The sequence below is a fragment of the Monodon monoceros genome, unplaced genomic scaffold (genome assembly GCF_005190385.1).
Source record: "Monodon monoceros isolate NGI ecotype Baffin Bay Population unplaced genomic scaffold, NGI_Narwhal_1 Super_Scaffold_19, whole genome shotgun sequence".
In the NCBI taxonomy this organism is placed as follows: domain Eukaryota; kingdom Metazoa; phylum Chordata; class Mammalia; order Artiodactyla; family Monodontidae; genus Monodon; species Monodon monoceros.
Genome location: NW_021703775.1, coordinates 41,762,198 through 41,777,759, shown reverse-complemented (window position 1 = coordinate 41,777,759; position 15,562 = coordinate 41,762,198). Strand labels below are relative to the sequence as shown.

General features: G+C 39.2%; 1 protein-coding gene across 1 annotated transcript in view; it reads left to right on the top strand.

Annotated features, from left to right (window-relative positions):
• The window catches only part of LOC114900462, a 105,957-nt gene that overhangs the window by 77,795 nt on the left and 12,600 nt on the right, over positions 1-15,562 (top strand). The window contains exon 3 of the mRNA XM_029231613.1: positions 2,769-2,858. Within this exon, the coding sequence (XP_029087446.1) occupies positions 2,769-2,858 (90 nt within the window). The remainder of the gene's footprint in view (positions 1-2,768; positions 2,859-15,562) is intronic.

Sequence of the window (15,562 nt, the reverse complement as noted above, 5' to 3'; positions counted from 1 at the left end):
AGAAATGGTCTCTTTTTTTAAACTGCTGAAACTTTAGTACCCAGCGAGATGCCTGCTACACAGTAGGAGCTCAATATTGTTTGTTTAATGTTTTCATGTCAAACGACTGGACGTGAAGGCAAAGAGCTTGTTGAGGTACCAATTAGGGTACTGATTAATAGTAAATGTCAACTGGAAGAGACTAGAGGTGTGCTGAAGCTATTGTGTCCCTTGTTGGATTCAAGAGTCATAAATGTCTTGAACAAAGCCATGGAGTCCATACCTATGAAATTCACACTTGACATAAAGAGACTGTGAGGGAGAACAAAATTTAGGTACGCATGTATTTGTGTGTATACATTCCTATACTTGAGTCCTACAGTTACAACTGCATAAGTAACAGGAAGCTGTAGATTAGCAGCAACATAAAAAAATTATTTGGGTTCTTGTCAAAAATAAACTTACTATGAGTAAACAGTTCAGAAGCAAGAGAAATAAAAAGTTACACTCTTTATGTGTGAAACAAGGGAGAGGACAGGTACACACACAACAGAAATGTATTATAGGCTCACTCCTTTTTAACTTTTGGGGGGATACTTTGATATCTCTTCTAATAAACTGGACATAGACGATAGGCAATAGATACTGAAGTATTCTCTTTTATGCAAATGATAAAGTTTTATTATGATGAGTTAAAAATGTTCAGTAGACAGGTTGCTATATCCTAGGTACAGTACCTCATCAAGGTTGATATAAGGATGTACTTTCTTATCACCGAATTATCACTGAATGGGGGTTGGTGTTCTTTGGCATGAGTTTTAGTCAGGATCCCCAGATTTCACACAAAGTTATCAATTCTATTCCCAGCTCAGTTTAACTGAAACATAGAGTAAAGGTACCTGTCAGTACTCATTATTATGCAATTACTTTCAAAACTGGAGCTGAGAGAAAGAATATTAATGGAAAACAACCTGAAGGTTATGCAAGCCATCCATCCACACTCTAAACTTTGTCCCTGAATAAAGCCTATCGAAGAATCAGGAATGCATCACAGCCTGCCCACAGAGAGTCACTTTTATTGAACTGTATACTTTGGCATGAAGGTATGATACTATATTAAAGATTGTTTCAGGAAACATCCTTTTGAAATATGTCTTTGATTTTACATTATTCAAACTATTCATTATTACACAGCTTCCTAGGATAATTGCTTGAATTAAGCCTGGAAGAGAAAGATTTTCCTAAGCAAAAATGATAGAAGAGGCAGTGGGGGAGAGGGATGAGGAAGGCTCAGAGGTGAAAAAGTGCAGTGTGTATGTAGGAAATGCTGGTTATCTCAGTTCATCTAGAGTGAGGCATACAAGTAGGACTGCAAAGTAGAATAGAGCCAGATTGTACCAGGCCAAAGAGTGAATAATATTTGAGAATGAACAGAAGGTCATTCATTCATAAAAAATATGAGTTGAGAGCTTACTATTTGACAGCTGCTGGATGTGGAATGTTAAGTAAAATGGACACAACTCTTGGCCTCCTAGAGCTATTGTGATCAGTGAGACAGATAATAATCCAATAAGCAAACAAATAAATGCTTCATTTCTCTCCATGGACAAAAAGGAGAGGGTACTGGGAGAGAACAGAGTGAGAGAAATCATCAGAAAGGGTGAACTCATTTCTGAGGAGTTGACGTTGACTCAGAGACCTGAAGGGTGAGAGGTATTGTCCAGATGAAAGTGGGTGGGGAAGAGGGTTTCACTCAGGGGAACAGCAGGTGCAAAGGCCCTGGAACAGGAAGGGCTTGATGCCTGAAGAAAATGAGAACAGCTAGTGGCTGGAGTGTGGAGGAGGGAGGCAAGTTGGAGAGGTAAGCCACGCCCCATCATGTAGGACATAGCATTGTTCTAAGGGCAATGAGATGCTTTTAATAAGTTTTAAACAGTGTGTCTTTGTGTGTGTGTGTGATAATATCCATTAGTAATTGAGTACAGGATATTGGTTAAGGGACATCTTAAAAAGTAGGAAGAACAGGAAAGCAATTAGAGTGGGGCAGACCTGTTGCAATAATATTGCTGTTGGCAAATATTTCCTGTTAAGGGCCTGATAGTAAATATTTCAGGCTTTGAGAGGCAACAGTCTCTGTCTCAACCATTCAGCCTTGCTATTGTAGTGTGAAAGCAGCCACAGATAATATGGAAATGTGAGAATGGCTGTGTATCAGTAAAGCTTTATTTATCAAGAACAGGTGGTAGGTCAGATTTGGGTCTCAGTCCAGTGGGCTGGAGCACAAAGGATGGGCTAGGAAAGACCAAGGATGAAGGACTGCTAGGCTTTGTGGCTACCTGCAGAGACTGAGAAAGAAGGTATCAGGAGGTGGGTTTCAAAGCCTGGGATACAGAGAGAACAGTATTTTCATTGAGAACTATATGGAAGTCAGGAAGAGAAGCTGATTTTGGAGGCAAACAATGCATTTGCTTTTAGTTTTCACAGTTTATACCACATTTTCAGTTGGATTTGGCCAATGTGGAAATATCCATAAAACTGGCAGTCAGCAATGATATTCAAGGCTCATATAGGCTGTGAACAATCAGTGTTTGGGATCCCTTGTCTCTGTTTGAAGGCTGGGTGATTTATCTGATCTGGCCCACAAGACTGCTGCCCCTTCCTCTAAAATGAGCACCTTCTGGAAGCTGCAGCTCCAGCTTGAAAGGCTCTTTTCTCCAAACGACTTTGAAAGTTTTATTCTCTCTGCAGGGATACATTTGCATTTGAGTGAATGTAGTAAACTGTTGCAGGGGCCAGTTGCAGGCCAGTAATGCCTCCAGCTCTCTATGCAGTGAGTACCATGATGTGGACACCTGTTTCCAGCCAAGAACACTGTCTCCGTGAGTAGATTTCCCATTTGGGGGTCACCCTTAATTTTAGCATTCTTGTGTCTTAAAATATATTGTCATCCATCAGACTGATACATTTTGCATTTGTTTATTATTCAAATCCTAGAAAATGTATTTGTTTAATGAAAGAAGCAAAGTATGCCTAAGAAATATCCTGAAGCTGATAGAGGAGAGGTTGGAAATCAGGGCTTAGCGTTGCTTTGGATGGCAGCAAGGTTCTTTTGGAAAAGTTCTGTGCTTTGGGAATTTATGGGTGTGTTTGGCAAACTGGGGGCAATTGCCCTGTACTCTTGACTGTAGCCTTAGGGTTACAAGACTGGAGTTGAGTAGGAGAAGGCCATGGTTTGGCTAACATCAGGCCTCCTGTACCTCTTGGGATGGTAGTCTGGCACAGTGGGACTTGGCACTGGGGATCCTTTTGCAAACTCTTGCCCCTGTTTTCCTCAAAATTCTGTTCTTGGTGCTCCCTGTACCTGATATTTTGAGTGACTGACCACAACAATTTTTCTAGTGGTTATATCTGAGCCAGATTCTGTCTTACCCTTCTTGCCCACTTCTTTTGAGGGAAACTCCTCTTGTCTCCTGACCCCTGGTTATGTGGTCTAAATGAGGACTGTCATCATTTTACATGTCCCTAGTTCCCTGGCCACAGTGATGGATCCAGAGATGCCCTATGAGTTCTCTCTTGTGAGTACTTAAGTGGGAGCTGCCCTCTCTGATGACAGAATCATGAGGATGCAAGTTTGCAGCTGTGGTGCCATGTCAACAGCTGGGTGACAGAGCCTGTCTGCAGATAGAAAAGATGAGGACCACCCCAGGGGGAACAGCACAGAAGTGGGACAGGGAAAGACCAGGTGACGTGCAAGTCTGTTTTCTTCTGAGAGCTTCAGCGCTGCCCTCCCTGTCCTGCTAAGAGCTTGGGAGATAAGCTCTCTCTGATTGTCTGAGCTCCTCCAGAATCCTTAAGCTACTTAGAGTTCTTTCACTGGCCATTTTATAAGGTTTTAGGGTGGGAATTAGGACAGAGCATCATAATAGAATGTTCTCCTGAAATCACCCCATGGAAACAGCAGTCTGTTCTGTTTGCTCTGAGCAAAGGAGTAAAGGCACCACTAAGAATTAGCCTCAAGACCTGCAGAACTGTAGACAGAGGCTGACCCTGAGGGTGTAGATCATTAGAACACCTGAGGTGGTCTTGTGGTGAGAAATCACTCTTTGTTGCCCTAACAATAGCTAGCTAAGGAGGGATAGATGGGAAAAAAGATATGAAGTCTGTCTTCCCAGAAAGGGTCTTTAGGTCTGGCTTTGTGCTAGGAGGGAGACTTCATTCTCCTTTAAGTGGCCGCAGCTCACGGGTCCATCTTTATTGTCTACTACAGAGACAATCTGACAAATAAAACTTCCCTGAACTTGCCTTCTGCTTTCTTGCCTCTGACTTCAGTCTAAGTGCCCCTCCTATCCTCATTTTTTCACCTACTGAAATCTTACATATACTTCAAGGCTTATTGAAGATGCCACCTCCTCCATGAAGCCTACCTTTATTGACCCCAACTAAAATTAACCCTTGCTTCTTTAACTGCAATAGAGATGTTATAGCTCCCTTAGCATTTATGTATTACTTCTTCCAGTATTCATAGGTACACTCATCTTATTTTCATGCATTAGTTCAGGAGGTTGGCCTGTATAATTTCTAAACTTTCTTGCAGTAATTCTGTAATTTTGTAACTTCTATAATTCTGTAACTAATATGAACTGTTCACAAACTTAGGGTGCACATAAAGGCACATCTTTTTATTTTTAGAATGGCTATCTTACTACTTATTTCTGTGTTTTTTTCCCAGTTTTACTGAGATATAATTGACTTATAGCACTGTATAAGCTTAAGGTGTATAATATGTTGATTTGATGCACTTACATATTGCAAAAAGATTACCACTGTAGTGTTAACTAATACCTCCATCACCTCACATAATTACTGTTTCGTTTTTGTGGTGAGAAAATTTAAGATTTACTCTTTTAGCAAACTTTGAGTATACAGTAGAATGTTGTTAGCTATAGTCACCGTGCTATGTGTTAGATCCCTATTGTCAAGAGTTTAGTATGTCTTTTTTCCTTGAGATTTCCCCTTTTCCTGAACTGCTCAATAACTCTAGGGAGACACTGTCAAATAGAACTTTCTGCCATGATGCTACTCACATGTGATTATTGAATGCTTGAAATGTAGCTTGTGCAAATGAAGAACTGAACTTTTAACTTCATTTAATTTTAATTAATTTAGATTAAAATTTAAATAGCCCCATGCAGCTAGCGACTACCATATTTGTTACCATAGCTCTAGGAGCTTCCACAATCCAAAAATTTTACAACAACCTCTGCACCCAAGTTGAATATCACTGGGTTCAGTAACCACAGTAGCTGACGTTCCCACCACCAAATAATGTTGCTTAGAGAAGTTCAGTGCCGCACTGGCTGCACACAGTTGCTGGTCCCCTACTTGGAAGAGGAGGTGATAGAGCCCTGCTCTTCCTACTACAACTCTTGGGGGATATGATTCCACTCCTTCAGCTAACCTTAGCCAAGCTGCCCATGCTTGGACTCCAAGGCTGGAAGTTTTCTTATTCATTTCCATGCACAACTACCATCCAGAACTACTACAGTAATTGAGTCAGGATCAGAGCCAATTCTGTGGTTAATCACCTCAAGGACCCAGGATCACCCCTTCTCTGTTCAGTTATCCATCAAGGCATTCAGATGACTTTTTCTTTTGAACACTCAAAAGCACAAGGAAGTTGCCTTTGGTTTCCTCTAAGAAATAGACCTTTAGACAAAGATTCAAGTGTAAGTAGTTTATTTAGGAGATGATCCTAGGAAATATTAGTAAAGGAATTAAGAAGTAAAGTAAGTAGGTGAAGGAGGCTGGTGAAAGATAATGTATCAAAGAGTTACCCTGTTGGGGAACTCTAGGAGGTAGTGTAGAATGCTTCAGAATGATCCCAGCTGAAAGGCAAGTAAGAAGGTATCTATACACCAAATTCCTGTCAGTCATTGGCGAAGGGCTTCTCCTGGAGACTTTAACTCTTCAGCACTCTTGCTGGCTCTAAGGGTGGCCAAGTATGCTCTCACTGCTAGAGGAAAGCCCTTAGACAGAGTTCCAAGAAGTCCCTGGAGTGTAGAGGTGAGCAGGCGAGCAACGATGCCCACTCAGAAGTCCTGGTCAGTGGACCAGTCATACTTCCTTTTATAATATTGGCAGTTTTAACTGGTTCTGGGGTGCTCCAAACCTCCCCATCTAGGAACAGAAGCCCCAGAAGTTTCTGACAAGAGCTCTACTACAATTGTAAAATCTGGGGAAGGGGGTGTGCCTCTGGTAAGCTACCCCATTTCAACTTGGTTTGTCTGTTTAGTAATATACTAACCAACATGCCAAGAACATCAAATAAAACTTTTATGTGGTTTGAAAAGCACAACAAAAATTAAATTGATACCATCTCCACAGGTTCTAACAGTAGCACCAGCTTTGTATAAAAGAAAGGGGTTTAGAATTTGAAAATATCTTAAAATTTCAGATTTTAAATGCACACATTTTCATGAACTCTTTCTTTCTTCAGTTTCAACAGGGATGGGGATTATTACATTGGCAGAAGGTGAATAAGATATATGAGGTCCCATAAGCACAAAGTGAAAAAACAATTTCTGAAAGGTAAAAGAATTGAACAATGGAATCTGTTCTTAAATATAGTCAGGTGGAATTTAATGATGTGGGAACCACTCTAGAAGTGAACTCAGTGTTCCTTCACAGTAAAAGCATTTGGCTCAGTTTAAACTGGATCATTTTATAAAACTCGTTGATGACAACATTTCCTCTCACTATATCTGGAGGCCTGAAGTAGATGGATTTTTTGACTTTTCCTTTAATCACAAACTTAATTTGGTCTATATGAAAAGATGTACAGTTTCTCCAGATATGCGGAGTATCAATAATAGAGGAGCTACTGGGCAGTGTGCTGCTTCTCATTGAATATTCAGTGTGTGATATGAAGATTTATCTTGTAAATATCACTGGTTATAGCCTTGTAAATTCAGATACATCATCTACAGTTTGGCTTTGAATATAGAGCAAATGAAGGAAGAATGGATTTTTTAATGAAATGATCAAAAAGGATAATTAATATTTCATAATCTTAATTAACTTTTCCACTGCACATTAATCTTTAATGTTATTTGGGGTGTAAGGTGTGATTATTGCTTTCATAGCCAAATCAGATAATCTGGTCACAAACCTGAATGTCAGAAGGTAATGTGAACATCTTGTTTGGCTTGAGAAATTAGTCATTAACTTCCTCAATTAGCTCTGTGCTTATTCTGGGGAAATTGCATTACGCAAGTGAATAAGGTTGTAAGCTTTTACAATATGAAGCAAGTTATTAAGCATGTTAGGTTGGAGACCACTGGTAAGAGATGTATGAATTGCTGCATCTGGGGGAAAAGAGAGACCCTGCACCAAGGAGCACGGAATGAACCATGTTTCCCAGTGCATTAACATGCACAATAGGATTTAACAGATCACCTAGCACAGCAGATTGGTCAGGGCTTCTGTGCTAGTAGACACCTGATCCTTGAAGCCAATCAGAATTACCTCTGCATACTCACTTGCTGAGCCCAGTAGGGGTAAGCCATGTACACCAACCAGTGCTAGAGGGAATTGCCCAGGACCATCAAAACTTTGATCATGACTCACTTTCCCTTTGGCCTCATCTTCCCATCCTGAAGCTCTTGGATCCAAGACTCTGACTTTAATTCCCACTTCTGAGCAACCCCATCTGATTGAGCACATTTACCCCCTGATCTCTGCGAAGCCAATTCTCTCTTCTTTCACCTCCCATGCTCTAATGACTCTCTGCTTCAGCTGAAAACTCCCTGTTCCATTCTCTATTCTGGTGACTTAACTAATCTCCAGCTGGCTCAGCTCCTGACCAACTCGGGGTTGAAGTAGGATTTGGGGTAGAAAAGAGAAGGAGGAATTCAGATAATTATCTCCTGGGTGACTAGAGCTTCAGGTTCTGCACTTGCTGCAAAGCAAGCTAGGATCAAAAAGGCAAAATGAGAACCAACATGGGAGTCATGGACAGGTGGCCAAGAACAAGAGATCCACTTCTAATTTATAGGCAGGAATTGCATTTTGTATAAATTAGAGTATGCTAAATTGTGCTGTAATAACACACAGCCCCCAAACTAGTGTTTTAACGAAATGAAAGTTGACTTCTTATACAAGGTATGCAGTGTGGTACGGTGTGATGATCTGTTCCACACAGTCACTCAGGGACCCAAGCTAACCAAGTCTCTGCTACTTTACTCTCTGCATCATTTGGGTCCTCTAGACTTTATGCTCCACAACAGGAGAAATAGGACTGGGGAATCTGACATGGGCTTTTCACTTCCTTGGTGCAAAAGTGATATATGTAACTTCTGGTCACATTTTACTGGTTAGAACTAATCAGATGGCCCTGTAAATTTAAGGGGCTCAGGAAATGTAGGAGAGAAAGTATAATATTTGGTGAGAATTCGATTTCTACCACAAGATCCATGGGTAAGAATCCCATCAGGAGTGGGCAGGGGTGCTGCCACTGAAGTTTAGGGAAGTAAGTGCAAGGGAACCCACCCAAAAGAGAGGTGGAGGAAGGCAACAGGAGAGCCTGGTTTCTCAGGAAGGAGCTCCAAGGAGTCCTCGGCTAGCTGAGTTCTCACTCTGACCAATAGGATGGCCTGGGGAAGGGACTGACACGCATTATCTCAAGGTCACTTTCAAAGATCTTTGTTTCACATTATTATGAAGGGATTTTAGTAAGTGACTCCTGAATGTATAGAATGTATGTGCCTTTTAAAGACATGTGCATACTTGTATAATGTTTTGAACTAGTCAGGCATCATCCCAGGGGGAAATGTGCTGTCTTTTGGGTATCACTTGGTGGGAGAGCTGCCTATACCTCTGAGTCATATATTTCATACATAAAACAGAGCTCATTTTTGAGAAATTGTTACTACCATTTATTACATTAAGTAGTATTCAGGCATGACCTCACATAATCTTGTCCATAATCCTAGAAGATTATTATTAACAACCCCACTTTACAGACAAGACTATGATTTTCAGATAGGTTTAGTTATATAGCCAGTAAGTGGCAGAGTTGGGATTCAAATCTAGGTCTCATCTGAATTCAATGTCTCATATCTGATTGCTAGAATTAAATAGATTAAACGTATCTGGCTTTAACTAGGAGCTCAATAATGTTGATTTTCTTCCTCTGTTTTTCCTTCTTCCCTCTCATCCCCGGGATCCCAGCCAAATAACTCATCACTTTTGGGGGATTCCTTTGGGGATTTCTCTTCTGAGAAGAGCCAGAAAACCACTTACACAATGATTTCTCCAACTGAGCAGGTGATGGGAGGGAGAGCAGGTGGTGTGGGGGACTGAATGCATGCCCTTGCCACCCCCCTTCTCCCCCTCTGTCCACTGTTGGTCTGGGAGAGGTAGGACCAGAAAGAGTCCTGTGCCTATTTACCTCCTCAAAAATAAGAGTAAGAGTGGTAGCCTTCACCCCTTCCTTCTCTCCTTTTTCAGTATTTCTGTCCTTCATGCTCTTTCAGTTATTTGTTTACAGCTGGAGAAAGTGATTCACTTGGTAACACAAAACTTTTCTCCTTTTTAAACAGGGAAAGCTCTACCAATTGCCAGCTCTTCTCAAACATGAGGTCATTTTAACCTTATTCTTAAAAATATGTAGCTCCATCAGCCAGAGTCTGGGTTCGTTTTATCCTGAGATCCAGATGTCCTAGGGAAGTGGGGTTGAAGGTGAAAGGTTGAAGGTGGGAGGATGTGGTTCTACATCTTGAGAGCAAGACTCTGCGTTGTTTTGTTTTTTTAATTTAGAGGAGAACAGGGGATGCCTCTTTATGGCACCCAGCATGGAGCCTGGGGATATTTCTTTCCTTTTATCTCATTCTATAAGTAAACTGGATGACTGCCAGGGAAAAAGTAATCTGGGACATGATTCTTAGTGTCTACTATAGTGAACTGCTCTGAGAACTCCGGCTGCCACTTGGTACAAGTTTCAGTGTCTTTAAAGGGTATTTTGAGTCCTCATGCATGGGAAACTCGATACTTTTTCTTCATCTAGTTTCCACTTAAAAAGAAAATTATCAGGGCTTCACTGGTGGTGCAGTGGTTGAGAGTCCGCCTGCCGATGCAGGGGACACGGGTTTGTGCCCCGGTCCGGGAGGATCCTGCATGCCGCGGAGCGGCTGGGCCCGTGAGCCATGGCCTCTGAGCCTGCACGTCCGGAGCCTGTGCTCTGCAATGGGAGAGGCCACAACAGTGAGAGGCCCGCGTACAGTAAAAAAAAAAAAAAAAAAAGAAAGAAAATTACCAGACTCACAGAATGATTTAGAGTTTCTCTGTAATCAAATGCTAATAAATATGTATTGCTGATTTGCTTATTGCTTAACATGTGATGGGTGATGGGCTATTTTCTCGGTGATTTTAAGAATAGTAGTGATTCACTACCACTAGTCCAGCAAGGCCGAATTCATTCTTAGTTAAAAATTGAAATGCTACTCTCCTGACTTAACTCAGTAAGGTATGTGTAGCCCTAGGAAGTGTCTGTCAGAGGGTAAGAAAGCCACCAATTTGTTAGCTTTTAGAATTTTTGTCCCAAAGATGGGTTTGGAGCCTCATGTGTTTTCTGTTGCTGTGAATTGCTATTGAAGGTAAGAACATCTTAGATCAGGATGACAAGACTTTGACCGTGGGTTACTGAGTCATCAAAGGGAGGATATACTGCATCTCCCAGGCTGCTCAAGAATTGAGAAAATCATTCCCCTCCATCTGCTTTGCATATGATGGGGCAGGGCAGTGTAGAGAGTATGCACCTCTTTGGGGAACATGCAACCATCTTCCTCTTAACATTTATGCTTCTATTGTCAAAACCATTCACTTGGCAGTTGCACTTGTCACATTCTGTTCATATTGCGAGTGAAATGTCATGTGTAAGAGTCTAATATCTCAACTGGATGGGGAGTTCTTCAAGGCAAGGGGCTGAGCTTTCTACTCCTTTGTGTCCTTGTATCTTCCAGCTTTGAACTTCGTATATAATGATGCGTAATGCACCATTCATTATTATGAATTATGTATTATTGTTATGAATTATTCGTATGATCCTTATTATGACTCATTATTCATACCTGATGAAAATTCAGTCAAAGTTAAAAGTACACACGATGCTTTCTTTCTCATGCATTCATGTAGAATCAAGACAAGCTTATCTTGACTCAAGGCCCAGAGCTCTTGTATGGGGATCTTTCTTTATAGAAGGTTTATACTCAGGATACAATTTATTTAATTCAGTGAATATTTACTGAGCTTCTATCATGTGAAGGGTTATAGGCTATAACAAAGAAATAAGATAATATCCAAGCACTCAATGAGCTTATAGTCTAATCCATGAACCATGCATAGATTTCAACTTAAATGTCCACCTCGTCATCATTTGATGATGGCTGCTTGGATTGCTGACCCAGTCTAGACTCAGTAGGAAATAATGCTATGATTAATTAGCAATGTCTACCATTTTATTTAGGAATGGAGAATGGTAGCATGGGTGCTACACATTCACAATCCCCAATTTGCAGAATGAATACAAAGTCCAGATAGTAGAAGAAGCTTGTATTTAGTAGAATCCAATCAGTCAATAACTTAACATTTGTTTTGGTACAAAGTAAGTACCAAACAAATATACAAATTATATGAAATAATTATGTATTTGTCTGCTCTTGGCTGCCATAACAAAATACCATAGACTTGGTGGCTTACACAACAGAAATTAATTTTCTCACAGTTCTGGAGGCCAGAAGTCCAAGATCAAGGTTTTGGTCAATTCAGTTCCTGTGAGAGCTCTCTTTCTGACTTATGGATGGCTGCCTTTTATACACAGATGACCTCTTTTCTGTGTTCTTTAGGAAAGAGAGTGATAAGGCCCTGTGGGATCAGGGCCCCAGCTTTATAACCTCATTTAACCTTAATTACTTCCTTAGAGGCCCTATCTCCAAATACAGCCACATGGTGGGGAGGTGGTTAGGGCTTCGACATACGAATTTTGGGAGAACATATTAAGTCCTTAACAAAATGTGATAGAAAAGATAGGTGTATGTCTCCTATTTGGAGAAGGGGATATCATAGGAGTTACAGATCTAGACAGGGTTATCATTTTTGAAAAAAGCAGACATCAAGGTCGATTTCTTAATGTTTTTCACATTAGCTGCATTTATGAGTTTTAAACACATCTGATCTTATGGGTTGTTCATAATAACTTAAGTCATCTGCATAGTGCAATTTAAAAAATTATATTAAAGAAGCCAGTAGTTCAAAGTAACAGGTGGTAAGCAGATTTGTAAATGTATACTTAACAAAAGCTTGTACACTTTTCTAAATCTTAGCAACACCTAGTAACTAACCACTAAAAAAATACTATCCATCAGATGATATTAACTGCAAACATTTTGCCTTGGAATATGTCACTCTTCCTCTAACTGCCAACAAACCTCATTTTTGTATTGGTGTGTCCTTAATAGACTGAAAATATCATATTTGTTTTTATGGCTATACCCATCACAGTGGAATTAAAAAATTTAATTTATGGTAACATTTGCTCTCAGTGAAATTTAAATCTTGATCCAGGCTAGTTTTTGGTTTATGTGTGTGTTTTTTAAATTTTCTCCCAAGAAGATTTATTTATTAAAGTGATAAGATACTAGAGTTAGTCATTACCCATAGAAGAATAGAAAATATATATGTTTGAATTTTGACTCCATCCAGCCCTTGCTTATCTCTCTACCCCTCTAGGATTTTATATTTCAGCGTAAAAAAATTTAAATAACATTTATTCTTTATTATTAAAGTAAAAGCCAACGTGGGTTTTAATAGAACTCTTAGCTTCAAATGGGCCATAATGCTTTGTCATTTCTTTTGTCCTGACATGATTGAACTGGAAGAACACCCATGCTGAGGATAAAATGGATTCCCTTGATTTTAATCACAAATAGAACCTTCATAAAATGTTTTAATGAATTCTTGGTTAAGGTCTAGAAAATTACAGGGAATATTTTATTAATCCATATTCTTATCTCAGAATGACTTTCTCTTTAATTATTAACATGGGAATGATGCAGTGATTCAAGGTGACACAGCAATGTATGACTGAGTAATGTTTGAAATGTACATGTGACAAAGACCTGAGAATTCTGTAAACAGAAGCATTTCATTTAAAAATAATTTAAAGATAATCAGCTTTTTCATGGCTTTGAGACATAACATAGTATAATAGGTGGAATTATCTGATATATTCACTGATGTTTGTCATATATAACTACTATTATATATGTTATATATAAATACTATACTGTATATAAATACTATACTATTATGTTACGTATAAATACTGTAACTACTATATTATAACTATTATGCTATGTTATAATAAGTATAGTATTTTTCCAGTTAAAATACATATCCTCTATAGATCAGAGCAAAGAATATAAAAATCATATGTAATTCCACCACTCAATATTCATTGAATTAATATATTTAAGGCAGAGATATCTAACATTATTTTAATGTACAATCCTCCTGTTTTTAAAATTGGAATTACATGGCATATTTTGGAGTGCTACATTTGCTTAGTAATATATCATAAACATATTCTTATATCACTATATATTAATTAAATATAATTCTATCATATAGATATATCAAAATTTATTTAACCAATCCCCTATTTCTGAACATTTACATTATTTGCAATTTTCTGTTATTTCAAGTAGTATTGCCTCAAAAATCATTTTATACAAATACGATGATTGTACCTAAATTATTTTTATTATGATAAATTCCTAAAAGTGGAAGTTTTGGGTTAAAGACTCTAAATATTTTTATGGATCTCGACAACTATTGCTTTTCAGAAAGATGTACCATTTTATATTCTTATCAGTAATTTGAAAGTGCTCTTTTCTCTATACCCTGGCTAGCAAAGTGTGTTACAACTTTTTATGCTTGTCAATCTGAAAGAAAAAAGTATGATAGTATGATATATTATTTTTATTTACTTATAGGCTTAATTCTGGGCTTAGATCAGAATACGGAAGTACAGAAGGAAGTATTGTCAGTCTGTCTTACTGCTCTAAATACTAATTTTAGATTGATATCTTTTCATTAATCCATTCAACAAATGTTTTCTGAGTGCCTCTTCAAAAAAGAAAAAGAATTTAGAATGTAAAACTTTATATTTGACACGTTAGTCATACTTCTCCGTTGATGGCACGTTATCACTATGGTCCATGCCAGGAAGCTTTCTTGTTTTACTTTATTATTTCCTCTCCTTTCCTCCTGATCCCCACTTCATTTTCTTTCTCTTCTATAAGCAGCCATTCTAGTGTGTTTAACATATATATAGGATATACATTTTTCTTGAAGAATATATAGTGTTTTGTGGTTTCAAGTATATGCATTTTTAACTTACATAAATTGTATTTATAAATATTGTATATTTTACATTTTCCACTACTAGACAGCAAATTAAAAAAAATAAACTCTACCCTTGTTGTTGTGAGCATGTTTAGATTTCTGCTTCTAAGTGCTGCAAAAAATTCTATGGTGTACACCTGTGGTTCAAAGAAGGAGGAAAATGTTTGTGATTAATTCATCATTCTGGGAAGATCAAATGAACATTTATGTGTTATTTCTTGAATAAAGGAGATCATAGTAAGTTATGTGGTTACATATGTATACAGGATCTATAAGTTTCTGAGAAGGCTGCAAGATCTTTCAGGAAACTTACATTGGTAGCATCCCTTTAGAATATCAACACTCCTGGTGAAAGTAAGACTCTTGTGTCCATCTTGCGCACCCATCCAGTGGGGCATGTGCATCATGCCACTGACCTTGGGTGGGGGCATTTGGTGTCACATATTGTGGTGTGCCTAGCCCACCCTGCCATGGGGTACTGCAGCCAGGAATACAACACTACCCGCTGTCTTGTTTCTTCAGCGTCACCCACAATATCTGGCACATAGGAGACACTAAAAAATGTTTGTTGAATGGGATGAGTGAAAAGGAATCAATCTATGATGACTCTTAGAGCAATAAGATAAGGAGACAAGGATTCCTACTGCCCAAGTTGTGAAGGGTTTCCAAGGAAACAGGTTGTAGTTCACGGTATAGAATCTACCTGTGTCTTGTTCTCCTTTCCTTCTTGAGCACTTAGAGTACTACCACACTTCTTAGCCTCTTTGCAACTGGGTGAAACTGACTAGTTGAAGCCAATGAAATATACATGAAAATGACCTGTGCCATTCCTATGTCCAGGGAGGTAAGGGGCAGTGTGCCACCTCCGAGCTCTCTCTTCCCTTCTCTGGCAACCTAGGAGGTCACACGTTCCAGACTGCAGCTACAAGATGGCAATATTAAACAGCCTCGGCCCTGCAGCTGTGTAGAGAGAGATCCCACCCTTCCTTCTCTGCCAATCCACATTGGGAGGTGTTTGGAAGTGTTGAAGGAGTGGGTTACATTTTAAGCACATTTAAGCAATGTGGCCAGGGAAGCCCTTAGGGAGATGTTTCAGTTGAGACCTGAAAGCTTGAGGGCAGTG